Source organism: Cynocephalus volans, chromosome 1 (assembly GCF_027409185.1).
Source record: "Cynocephalus volans isolate mCynVol1 chromosome 1, mCynVol1.pri, whole genome shotgun sequence".
In the NCBI taxonomy this organism is placed as follows: Eukaryota; Metazoa; Chordata; class Mammalia; order Dermoptera; family Cynocephalidae; genus Cynocephalus; species Cynocephalus volans.
In genome coordinates, this window is record NC_084460.1 from 239,679,075 (window position 1) to 239,693,062 (window position 13,988).

The 13,988-nt window shown below is 34.3% G+C and overlaps 1 protein-coding gene across 2 annotated transcripts in view; it reads right to left on the bottom strand.

Moving 5' to 3' along the window:
• The window catches only part of SLC25A12 (solute carrier family 25 member 12), an 87,556-nt gene that overhangs the window by 18,117 nt on the left and 55,451 nt on the right, over nucleotides 1-13,988 (bottom strand). For both annotated transcript variants that reach the window (XM_063094867.1, XM_063094869.1), the window contains 4 exons: nucleotides 6,955-7,036; nucleotides 5,352-5,510; nucleotides 2,018-2,070; nucleotides 1,689-1,769 (listed from right to left, as the gene is read on the bottom strand). In XM_063094867.1, coding sequence (XP_062950937.1) covers nucleotides 1,689-1,769; nucleotides 2,018-2,070; nucleotides 5,352-5,510; nucleotides 6,955-7,036 — 375 coding nt within the window. The remainder of the gene's footprint in view (nucleotides 1-1,688; nucleotides 1,770-2,017; nucleotides 2,071-5,351; nucleotides 5,511-6,954; nucleotides 7,037-13,988) is intronic.

The window sequence follows — 13,988 nt, forward strand, 5'->3', positions numbered from 1 at the left end:
CCTATTTTTCATGCTGTCAGTCTCCAGCTAGACAATCCATCAAAGCTTCCAGAAATGAATCATGAGTAAGAAGGAAATTTAGAGTGTCAGCAAAACCTTCAAAGCACCCTAGACTTCAACAGAAATTCCCAAAGTTCAAAACTATAAATAGGGTTCCTACCTAGGAAGAGCAAAGGAACCAAATATCTGATTATGGTTTAACCACTTAGGTCATGTGCAGACACGGTAACAGGTCAGTTTCATGGCCAAAAACTTCTAGATATCTCAAATGGAAACAGAAATAATTAGCTATATAGAACTGAAAGAGTATGACAGAAGATTTCTGGCAAATGTATGCATGTATTGTGGTAAAAATGAGTTAGGAAGCTTCTTAAACAAATGGAAACTAAAATCATTAAGAAAAAAAATATTTATGATTTGCAAAGTTTCTCCCATTAGACAAGAAATAATTACAACATCTAATTTGGGTAAAGGAAGAGGAGAAACTACATTTTTGGTGATCCACTTAAGCAAAAGTCTTATTCTATGTCTACTGTTTGTTCTCCATGAAAAAAGAAATTCAGCCAAAGAGGTATCCTTCCTGAGAATGTGCCAGGGCTGCATGCATACATGGAAACACATGTGCATATGCACATACACCCACACATCAATCCATCTCTTCCATAAGAACTTCGGTTGCAGGAAGGTAAGGCCTCAGGTATGTGTCACACTGACAAATCTCATCAAAGAGAACCTAGAGCAGCCTCTCTCTCTGACCCCAGGGGCATCTCCTCTGAATTAAAAGCTGTGAAGGTCATCGACCTCATCACCTCAGGTTCCATAAACAACTGAGAAGGTTTTAGCCATGCCTGTCGGCCAATTCAACTAGAAGTTATTAATGTTTTCAGGAACAAAATGGACTAAAGAAGTTAAACAAATCACATATTATCAAATGTGAAACAAATACCACACATAAAATTAGTTGAGCTGAAAACTTATATTTGAGAATAGATCTAAACCCAATATCCTGCTTACACTCTGAAGACAGAAACATCTGTGCTCTAAGTAAATATAATCTGAATCTCTAGATTTAGAATTTTTGTCAATAGAAGCAATATAGTTATAGTTGTTTGACACACTCTCTTGTCCCTAAAGAAGAAAAATTATAGTTATACCACAATGGCTTGTTTAGTCCTACACCTAAAATACAATGGGCCAATTAATCAGCCATCTCACTCTGCCCACTACTATATTTCTGATACTTAAGAGTAATAAGAATTAGGACTTTAAAAAGTCTGGAAGGTAATGCTTCAGGAGCCTCTAAGGGACAGAGCTGATGAAAATACTACCTCTTCTCTGTACTAAAAACCAGTTAGATTATACCATGAAATTAAAAAAATCATTCCACATAATCATTGAGAAAACCTGCTTAGAATCCCTTGAGTTCAAAGGAAATGTCACTGAGATAACATCTCTAATGTGCAAAAGGTTAAAGGAATATATTTGCCATAAGAAATGCTCAGGATTGGGCCAAGCCCGTGGCGCACTCGGGAGAGTGCGGTGCTGGGAGTGCAGCGACGCTCCCGCCGCGGTTCAGATCCTATATAGGAATGGCCGGTGCACTCACCGGCTGAGTGCCGGTCACGAAAAAGGCAAAAAAAAAAAAAAAAAAAAAGCATAAAAAAGAAATGCTCAGGATTAATACTTACACAACCTCCGGCAAGGATTTCTGCTGGAAGTGGAATGGAGCCATCTCTTCTGGTAAATTTGTCCCGGACAAAATCGTTAACCTAATTATAAAGACAACATCAGTTAACCAGAATTCCCAACTATTTCTTCTACTATGACACTGTTGCTTTTTCAAGTCAGCAAAATATTTGTCTTATGATAAAATTTAAAATTATCAAATGTTTACATATAAACTTAAAGCTTTTTACAAATGCCTTGATAGTATGCCAGTCACAGCAGAATCAATTTTAATTTTTGGCTCAATGGTAATCTAAACAAATGACATAAATTTAGTGAGAAAGAAACTTACAGTCAGTTTAATGGCCTTTTCTGGAGCAACCCCTATAAGTTGTGGTATCAGACCTAGGTAAAGAAAGAAAATCATTAGCAATACAGATGTTCTAGACTTGAATACACAAGCCCAACAAAGAAGTATTTTCCCCATATTATTTGCTCATCAGACATTTTAGGATTTTTATTAAAATGGATATCCTAAAAATTCTGTGTATGTATATAATAGTTATTTACGATTCAAGTATAATGTCACGTTTTCTTGAGGTTATAAATCTTTTTCTTATGCATACTTCCTTTAAAGCCTGTTATCCAATACCCCTCAAAAAGTACATGAAGAAGGAATGGAACCTATAGGTTTTCTCTATTCTGGGAACACTGCAAATAACAATGTAACCCAATTCTCCCTTGTTACAACCAACAACATACAAATATACACAGACACTTTAGAGAAGCTAATACTGTATACTTGGAAAAGCTCTGAAAAGTGTGCTGTTAAGCATACCCAGATTTTGCCACAAATGATGCTACCTATATAGTAGCATACAGTAGCTTGGTTATTATAGAATACCAATTCCCATAATTTTCTCCTCAGAGAAACACAGCACTCAGTATTCATTTATTTAAAAGAAAGCCAAAACTGCAAAGAAAAATGCAGTTTTAAGTATCATTTAACGAGTATCTTCTATAAGCAAAAACACATGACTACTGTATTCTTATTTACTAATATATGTCAAGCTTAAGACATTTTAAAATAATCCCCTCAAAACAAAGGAAATCATTATTCTTAGAAAGTTAAATTTCCCAGAGTGGCTACAAACTGGAAAAGAAAAACCATATAAACAATTCAACATCTGTAGATATTCAAGGGGCTCAGCTTTCTAAAGCACACAGCTTATCCAAATTGTTAGCATACATTTTTTAAAGATGCTATCAATAAACATTTTATATCCTTTAAATCATCCAGCCAAGGGGGAGTTATATATGTATTTGCATGCTTGCACACTGCTGATCTTAAACCCACTTTGAGGACACTGCTGAGTGATTTTCCTTGAGTTGAGAGCTAGCAAGTAATCATACATACAGGCTACTGTCAGCCAAACTGAATTATTAATGACAAACACAAATCTGCACACACCTTTCATGGTAGCAGAGTGATTTAAAAGAATAAAGCAGCAGATGGCAGTCTTAACTTTCTAACCCTCATGATAATCAGGCCCTATTACTTTTAATCTAACTCCCATACAACCATGTCAGCATGTGTATTTGTTTTACAACTTGCCTCAATAAGACTCATAGAATTTTAATAAAGTACTGATTTGTGTCATTTTACCATTGTTGCCTACAAAGAAATTTAGCCAATCTGTCAACAATTTTGTCAATCATCTGACAGAATAATGGACTAGTTCTAAGCAATATATGACAATCTCAATAATCACAGAGCTCACATACAGGACTCCTACAATCTTCTCCCTAATACAAAAGTCTCTCATTTAAAGGACTGATTTTATCAGCTCACATCCTGAATAAAGCCAACAATCTCCTCCCCACTTGCGATATTGCACTCATTTAATTAAAATGACATCGCTCCCAAATGAAATCTGTAAGCATCTATCCACTGAGAAAGCTAAGCTATGCAGTATATGTATAGGTTCCTTCTAATACAGGACATTCTGTTTGCAATTTAAAAGTATACCAAGGAAGAGAAAGTTCATTATTCAACAAAGAAAGATTGGAGATGTCAAAGGAAAAAAAACAACCTTAGTGCCACTCAACACCTGATTCCCCATTAAATAAAATCTAGATATGCAGGGCTTAATCAGTTTAAAACATGCATTCATATGGGCAGATCTGCATTCTGGACAAGGCACACCTCCTCTTCCGATGAGTACATGCTGTACAGCTGGAACTGAGAGAGGCCAGAGTTCTCAATATTTGAGCAAATTTAATTACATTATTCTCAGGAGCAAGGTATGTGAGCTTAATTTGATTTCAGAATGACTCTCTTCTCTTATTCTATTTATGATGTCCAAAATGAACATCCTTATGATGCTCTCCTTCAAATATAAGTGTACCAGAGTTATACTTTTTTTTTTTTTTTTTTGTCTTTTTGTGACTGGTAAGGGGAACGCAACCCTTGGCATGGTGTCAACCGCACCGCGCTCAGCCAGTGAACGAACCAGCCATTCCTATACAGGATCCGAACCCGCGGCAGGAGCGCCACTGTGCTCCCAAGCGACGCACTCTCCCGAGTGCACCACGGGGCCGGCCCCAGAGTTATACTTTTCATTTGAATACCTGCACATAATGTTAACCAGAGGTGTTTTTTCTCCTGTCCATGAACATAAAGCTTTGTTCAGGCCTAGTCTATTTTTGCTAGGAAGAGGTTCTAAGCCAACCAGTTTAACAGAGCTCAGAATGAGCTGGAAATTAATGAGCCGGTGTGTGCAAACAAACAAGCACAGTAAATTTATAAATGCCCTGGACTTGAGCATGTAGAGAGCATTTTCAAAGAATTCCAAGTGGCGCCCAAAGGGATTAAAAAATTAATCTCCTCCCAAAAGAAACCTTAAATTCTAATGTGAAAATATGTACATGAAAGTTACTCCCTCTCTAAAGAGAACAAGTTTCTACAAAGCCAACAGAAGGTGGAGAGAATTCTGCATGGGCTGATGCCTCTGATACTGACAGTACTGTGCTCAGTCTAGAGGTGGTAATAACAATCCCAGCAAAAGAAAATCTCTCTGCTTTGACTGTATGCCTCTGAGCTAAGGGGAGGAAAGAAGCAAGAATGAGACTTAGGGCCAAAGGGTTTTCTTTATTATTTTTTAAACTTCAGATGACTCATTGGAAAAGACTTATAAATGGTCTCCTTGGAAGACACAAACACATGATGCATCTTTCAGTTGAAACAAGTTCATAGAGGGTAAACTCACCTTCAAGGGATAGCCTGGCTTCTATGTCACAGAGAAGAGGTGTATTTCTCCTCTCTGACACTTTGAGAAAAGAAGCTCTCTATTCCTTAGCTGTTATCCTTGTATTTCACCTCTAGACATGTGCCTTAGTTGGTAAGAGCATAGCGACCACAGACCCATGTTGGAACAAACACAGTCCTTGGATTCCAAGAAATATAAATAGTAGAAAGAAGAAATGAAGACCTTTTTTGCAGACTAATACTGCTAGTCACCAGAAAGAATGTAAAAAGGGAAATTTGCAAAGAGAAAATAAAAAGAGAGAAATAGTCCTAGTCTGGCTGGGCAGGCTACATATTGATTTCCATAATAAATGAGTTAAAATTTGCTCCTGGTGAGATAAAAATCACTAACTTCAGAAGCTGAGATTTGCTTACTCACCCCGGTAGAGTCCAAAGAAACCCTCATAACGCAACACTTTCTTAAAACAGTCAAAACTGTTTTTGTACATCAGCTCTCCCACAACAGAGCCAGTGCCACGCTGGTTTTGCATTCGGGTCTTCACCAGATCTATAGGATATACTGCAGTGGCTCCTACAGCTACAAACAGAACAATTTTTAAGCTTAAAAAATAGCAAAATTAAATGGAGAGTCCATAAGAATGACAAAACTTATCTCAAAGAATGAGAAAATAAAACACAATATCTATTCTCACAAAAGAGACTTTATGTTATTATTTTTCCTTCTCTCATTGCACGGCTGAGGAATGGCAGGCTAGCAACCACTGGGACACATTAATACAGCTGCTTCAGAGAACAATTGTTGAGAATGTTCTTTAAGGGCTGGCCGGTTAGCTCAACTGGTTTACATAGAGCTCAGTGTTATAACATCAAGGTCAAGGGTTTGGATCCTGTACTGGCCAACCACTGCCCCCCATCCCCCAGCCCAAGAAAAGAATGTTCTTTGATCGCTTAGGTTCATAAATTAGAGTGGATTATCAAGTCATCACCACTATTAGATAATCAATACTCAATTTTCTATAATGACAACATTAAACTATTATGCATATTTCTTTATATTTTCCATTACATGCCTAAATATTACGCCAGTTACTTCTTGAAATGACTATATATGTACACTATGTGGCTGTAAGTTTAAAATTTAGTTTACTAAAGCATATTGGTAAATTAATCTTAGTTACAACCATAATATTGGAAACAAATTTCAACATAATCTTATCCCTATGTATAGAATTTATTTAAAAAACAATGAAGCCATGCTTTAGAATTTTTCAGACACGGAAAAATTTATTACATGAACTAGAGTATTATATTTTTTGACTTCTGAAAACCAAAACATGCTTTGCAACTTCTAAAGCTGAGACTGAAAAGAAAAAAATAATAGTCTCATCAGTTCAGGCTTGTTTAGAAAAATCATAAGCATTTTAATCACACCTGCTAGGTTCTTCTCAACAAAGCAACTTCACATCTACGCAATTTCTATGTAGAGTATTTAATCAAAAACAGTCTCTCAAATTTTGGCTGGGAGTAGGGAGGGGAGGAGAGGTTCATCTTAGCAAAAAAACTGTAAGTCTACATATTCTTAGACCAGTGAAAGGGGAGAGGAAAAAACAAAAGCAGAAAAGCAAAAATGAATAACTTTGGGAGGCTGTTTTCAGTTCATGAAGTTCTGGGATTTTTATCCCAAATCTTCATTTCCTACCTTTCCTATGCCCAATCCCATAAACAATCTTATTCTCCATTTTTTCATACTGGTCTTAACCAGTATAGTGAAGGTGAGTGCAATACTGCATCCCAGACTTTCACATCATTAAAGAGGTTTTGTCCTGAAGACAGACTGGAGCCAGAGGGGCCACAGCCATGACAAGTCCTCTGATCATAGGTGAAAATAAAGAACACTTCAGAAAGCCCTGTAGTCATGACCTGTGGGAACAATGAAGTGCACCTTTGCTGATCTGTCCCAGTCTAGTGAGATAATATTACTTTAACACAAGCCTGAAACAACATATAGACATGTCACTCACCTCCAGCAACTGAGCCCAGAGTGAATCTGTAAGCAGACTCGGCAATCTGGAGCCAGATAGGCCTGCCTAACCCAGGAGATTGCTGAGGGAAAGAAGAAAACATGTAAAAAATTTTGGAAAAGCCTACATAAAATGAAAAATGTTACAATTTGGCTGTTTTAAGATAAGGAACAATAAAACCTAAAAGAGATATTGTTAATGAGGTAACATCTTTTCTGAAAGAAGAAAATAGGATATTCATGTAGCCAAAAATGGAAGATCTATTTTAAATATCATTTGCTATCATTAGCATTTAAAAATCATTTTCGGTCACATACACAGTAGCTCTCCAAACTCCTATTTTTATAAGCCTATTAATCTGCCACTATTGCTCAATACGTTATTATGCTACAGACATAAATCTACTAGGTAGACAAACATTTCAGGTTGAACCTTTTTCCCCTTTAACTTAAAATTTAAAAATCTTCCTAAAATATTTAAAAATTATCTTGATTTCTAAAGCAGAGAATATTGATCATAATCTAATATCTCTAATGACTACTGTCCTAGCCTTATTCACAGTTCCAGCATAAATCCTATGATAATAATAATAATATAGAGCAAAGGGAAAATCCTATTGTGATTCAGAATGTCATTTCACAGGTATCCCACAGACAAAGAAAGAACGTGAAATAATTTGTATTAGTGTGTCAGTCCTGTTCTTTAGCATTTTCATTATGAAAATATTTGCTATACTATGAAAGCAGTCTGAAATGAAGAAATAAAATATTTGCTTTATCATAAAGAAAACTAAAAAGTGTTAGCTTGAAATGAGCTTTAAAAAAAGGATAATAAAAAGTTCAAATATTCTCTACTGTCTTAATTATATATATATATAAATCTAAGTGATATACATTATAAAATTACATGTAATATGCATTTTAAACTTATATAAAATAGAAATTACAAAAGAATAAGATAAAATATTTTAAAATAATTTTATTTTTCATTTATTAATACAAAAATCATTTTGGCATTACTTTAAAGTATTATGTTGACAATATGCCTCAGTTAATTTTTATAATGTTGATTGACCACTTTGTTATACAGTGAGGCCAAACAGTTAATTCTAATTCTTTATTTATGAAAACATAAACACAATCTGCTCCTGCAAGGCAATGATGTTATTTAGCAACACTAAATTTTGTGTCCCCCCCAAAATTCATGTCTTGAAATCCTAATCCTTAATGTGATGGTATTTAGGGGTGGGCCTTTGGGGGCTAATTAGGTCATAAGAGTGCAGCCCTCATGATAGGATTAGTGTCCTTATAAGAAAAGAGACAAGACTGATGATATCTTTCTCTCTCTCCCTCTCTCACCCTCTCTCTCCCTCTCTCTTACATAATGAAGATATAATGAGAAAACTGCTATAAGCAAACCAGGAAGAGAGCCCTCACCAGGAGCTAAATCAGCCAGGATCTTGTTGATCTTGGACTTCCTAGCCTCCAGAACCATGAGAAATAAATGTTTGTTGTCTAAACTACCAAATCTGTAGTAATTTGTAATAGCAGCCCGAACAGACTAAGACCAGCATTTTGGATTAAATTTTAAAATCTTTTAAAATCAATATAGCTGTTATGCTACCTATCAAACACATAGCATATGTTTTTAACTTCTTAAGGGCATGCATATAAAACTTTTTTTTCCAAAATTGGAGTTTCTCAATCACAAAATTGGATGAAAATAATCCTCATTCTCATAGATTATGAATTATTTCCAATCATTGTATCCTATCAAAAAATATGTTAAATTAAAACTCATAGAATAAAAAGGCTACGATCCCAAATATGCATCAAGTAAACACTAATTCCTTTATTCATATAAAAGGTTTTTCCTGTATTCAACCACATATATTTTTCTTTATACTGTTCCTTTAAAGAATGTTCATAGCCCTACAAAATCTAATGAAAACTGAAGGATTATACTTTACTTTAATTCTTAGCTAAAAACATCTCTAACTATAAATACCCAAATGCCTTTTGACAGAAATGTCAACTCCACTCTTATTAAGTAGCATTTATAAGAAAACATACAATATATAGTTACCAAGATTTTTTCTAAGGCTTAGTTATCACTATAACTTATGGTTCACTTGTATTCAGGTATGTAAATTAATGTAATTAATGTTATGGGTTTCACTTCATGAATATTCATAAATGGAATGCTGCTATAGCTGTGATGCCTATTAATGACTGTGTACTGAATCTTTAGCATTTAGGCTAAAAGAAAATACTCAGTACTAAGAAGATCGCCTACCGTGAGCAAATGGGCCAAAGGAAAAGGCATTCTTTCTCTTAAGGTTATGATTATGATCATGAAGGTTGATATTTAGCACAACTAAGTATTTTTCAAAGCAAAACAAGAGTTGAGAATCTTAAATTTTTTTTAACCTGCTCCCTAAGCATATGTGTAAAATAGGAAATGAGGTGAGATCTCATCTGAAGAGAAGTTCTTTTGCTTTTCTTGTTAAATGTACTTCATCCTATAAATGAGAATTAGATAGGGTAAGATCATGTCAGTTAACAAAGTCAAACAACCTGCCCAAACCAAGCTACTTCATGCAGCATGCCAACCCAATAAAGAGAACTGCCTCTTCTAAATGACACACTATTAATGAATAGAAGAAAAGGAAGGAATAGCTAAAGTCTTTTGTATTGAGCAGGAGGGGAAAAAAAAAGGCACAATTCTATACTAACTAAAATGTATGATTGGAATGGCAAAATAAGACTAGGAAAAACAAAATTCTTCTGTCTTCAAATCAAATCTATGACTTTAATATTCCTGGATTTGAATTCATTATTCTTGGCCTTACAAAGTAACATTAAAACCCAAAGCCATGACTGTATATGAGAAGGCGGTGAAGAAAAAAAATGTAAAAAAATTTTTCCCTGAATGCTAAATAATATATACTTTTCTTTCAGTAAAAGGGGAGTTGAGTTGTGTTAAAGACTGTAATAAATCTTTAAAATTAATCATTTAAATGAGATAAATGACTAATAAGTAAATAATAGCTAATACATTAACCTAATTTCTTCCTTTTTGAAAACATACCTCCATTCATGGTAAAACTATCACAAATGACAGATAAAAAGTTTTTAAAAAATGGAACTAGTAAATGGATTATAATGCTTTCCTCTGCATATTCATAAATCCAAAGTTCAAAGAAGATGGACAAGATTGCAAAGTGTACAAAAGAGACAAAGTCCTAATGCTACACATGAAATAGAGACGAAAGTCATTCTAGTAATGTTTTGGAAGAATACAGCCCAGTTTATATTCCAAAAGCTCTTTGAGTGGCCTGTAGCTTTAATACAATTTCCCAGAGAAACAAAACATATTTTAAAAAGTACATATATGCCCAAGTAGGTGCATCATAGATCATTTACCCCATACAGTTGAAAATGTAATTATGTAATATATGATAAAGAAAAAGAGAAAGTTTGATCACTCATTTTCACATAGGGCCAGAATTGGTCTTTAACCTGATTTTAACCTCCAAACTGTTCCAGTGCTATAAAAATATACACAGCTTCTTTTCTCTGCAACCCACCTCCCTTTATTTAACTTACTTTCCTCAAATCAAAATTTCCATTCTTCTGAATGTAGGTCATTTCTACGTGACAATATATTTCTTCATTCTACTACTGATGAGTATTTAGGTTGTTTCTAATTTTTTACTATTGCAATTCAGTTGTCCCCTGATATCCACATGAGAATTGGTTCCAGGACCCCCCATGTATAACAAAATCCTTGAATGCTCAAGTTCCTTTATAAAATTGAGTAGTATTTGCATATAACCTACACATATCCTCCCACATATAGTCAGCCCTCTGTACCCATGGACATCTGCAGGTTCAACCAATTGCAGATCAAAAATATTTGGAAAAAAATAAAATAAAAAATAACAATACAATAAAAAATAATACAAATAATAAAAACAATACACTATAACAACTATTTGCATAGCATTTACATTGTATTAGGTATTATAAGCAATCTAGAGATCATATCTAGATTGTATACCTAACACAATCTAAATTCTATCCTAACACAATGTAAATTTAAGGTACTTTAAATCATCTCTACATTGCTTTAATACTTATAATACCTAGTACAATGTAAATGCTATATGAATAGTTGTTATACTGTATTGTTTTTATTTGTATTATTTTTATTGTTGTACTCTTATTTTTTATTGTACTTTTTCAAAAAGATGACCAGTAAGGGGATCTTAACCCTTGACTTGGTGTTGTCAGCACCACACTCTCCCAAATGAGCCACGGGCCGGCCCTTTTATTGTACTTTTAAAAAAATATTTTCGATCCGTTGGTTGAGTCCATAGGTATATAACCTGCGCATACAGAGGGCTGCTATAAACATTTTTGTACATGTTTTTTAATGCACATAGGTACTCATTCTTGATAGGGATTTCCACTCTTATAACTTATAACTCATTGCCACCCTTGTAGCCCAGGAGAGGAAATGACAGGTCATGAGGTACGTGTCTTGTTAACTGTAGTTGATACTGACAAAGTTTCCAAAGTTGTGATGCCAGCAGTTTTTGATCCTCCACCTCCTGAACAACACTTGCCATGGTCAGAGTATAATTTTGGCCAATCTGGATAGCATAAAATAGTATCTCATTGTAGTTTAAATGTATGTTTTCTCTGTTTCATAATGACATTAAACTATTCTTTCTTTCTCTTTCCTTTCTCTCTCTCTCTCTTTTTTTTTTTTACCATTTGGACATCCTCTTTTGTGAGGTTTCTGTTCAGGACTTTTGCCCATTTTTCAACTACATTGTCTGCCTTTTGCTTATGAATTTGTAGAAGTTCATTATACATTCTGGATACAAATTCTCTATGGTATAACTTGTCTTTTTACCCTCTTAATGGTATATTTTAATGAACAAAATTTCTTAAATTGAATAGAGTCTAATTTATTCATCTTTTTACTTATGACTGGTGTTTTGTACCCTGCTTAAAAATCTTTGCTTATATCTAGATCATGAATATGATCTATGCTATATTCTATAATCTTTCACATAAAACGTTCCAACTGGAATAGATTTTTGTGTATGGTGTGGGGTAGGGTTTTTCCTAGATGAATATCCATCATTAATTACATTTTTTAAAAAATACATAACTGGTAGAATTTCAGTTGGCACAAAAAATTTTTTAAGTAAAACACTTCAGGCAATAAAGAAGAAAATACAAAGATATAATTCCTCCTCATTTTCCTTTTCCTTATACCTAATAGAATTAGATGGAGGTAGATAAAGGAGTTGTGTCACATATATATTTGAGTCCATCTTGGAGTTTGCTCATATAATCACTTCATATTCAATAACAGTAACAACCACAATAATAATAGCAGTTAAAATTTATTGTATTCTTAGTGGGTGTCAGGTCTAATGTAAGTGCATTTTCTTGTATAATTCACAATAATCTTATTAGATGTATACTACTGTCCCTATTTAACAACTGAGGAAATATAATGGAAAGATGTTACATAATCAGTACCCACACTCTTAACCATTGCCATCCTCATAACTTCTTTCTAATTCTGAACTTACAGATTCTCTATCACACACAAGTGTTTTCATAACAATTTTCATAGGTTGAGATAAGAACAAAACATATGTCCTTCCTATTTTATATCTGAGTTTCAAGTAGATTCCTATACGGGAACACTGTATATACTAAATGTAAATAATTATGTATTCCTAATTTGGCAATATCGGGAAAATTACAAGAGAACCAAATCAAGATATCTTCCAGATGTAACAAGGGAATAGTTATAATTAGCATTACTCTAATTTGTGGACTAAAAAATCTTTAAAACAGAGTCACTAGAATTGTAATCTACATGGTTGCCTTAGAATGCCTCATAAATCTGAAATATGTTAACTGAAGAAAGGTTTTTTCAAGACAAAATTGAAGAAAATTTACTTTGTTACTTTGGTTGCTTTGGCAATTTTCATTGGTATATTTTCATATTGTTCTGCTTGGGTTCTAGCCTGTATTCCCTACAAAATTTTAAATGTTACAAAGGAAAAAGAAGGATGAATTTAGAATTCTGAAAACAAAATCCATTGATTCACACCATTTTACAGAATTCAAGAGCTTGAGGGAATCTTGAAAATATTTGAAGGTACTCACTCTAGGAAAGGGGAAACTGAGGCCCAGAAAAACCTGTACCAGATCCCAAGTATAGTAAATGTCAAATTTCACAATGAATATTACTGGAGACTAATTTGATTCCTTCTTCAATAATCTTCATCTGTTTCTATGAAATTCTAAAAATTATTTATGTTGTCCATTGAGTTATTTTCTTAGGTGTTGTCTTTATAATAAATTACAGGAAAAAATACATTTAAAATCTTAATTTCTATTTCTCTATACCTAAACCTCAGTAGTAAGAGTAATCTATCTGACATGTGGGAGGAAAAACAAAAAAATGCAGGCTCTGAGGTTCTTCCTTTAGGGACAATGCAAGAATACCCAAGGCCTCTGTCCACTCTCTAGAGTTCCCAGATCCCTGTGCCATCCCCCTATTTAGAAAAAGGCAGAGAAAGTACTCCACCACCACTCTAGATACCAATCAGAAACCCAGGGAAGGAGAAGGAAGTGGTGGTTTTTATCACTGCCCATTTCCTAAGTATCTGACAAGACCCCTGAGGCTACCCATGCCAAACATAAAAGCATCAGCACTGCCTCTGAAGACAAGTAAATCATCTTGAATCTGTTTTAAACAGAATTCACACCAGTAGCAGAATTACATCACCTTCCTTCCTACCTAAGAAAGAAATAAGGGGATGCAGACATAGCAAGTCAAAGATTGCAAAACAAGTTTCAAATTTGGCCTCTAGAAAAATTGCTAGAGGCAAGAGAGGTGGGTGAAAAGTGAGCAGCAGAAAAGCTGAGAAAAGAGGAAATGAGTTAAGACTTTTAAGTTCAGTTTACAAACTTTTTAATAAGCTACATGAAATATTC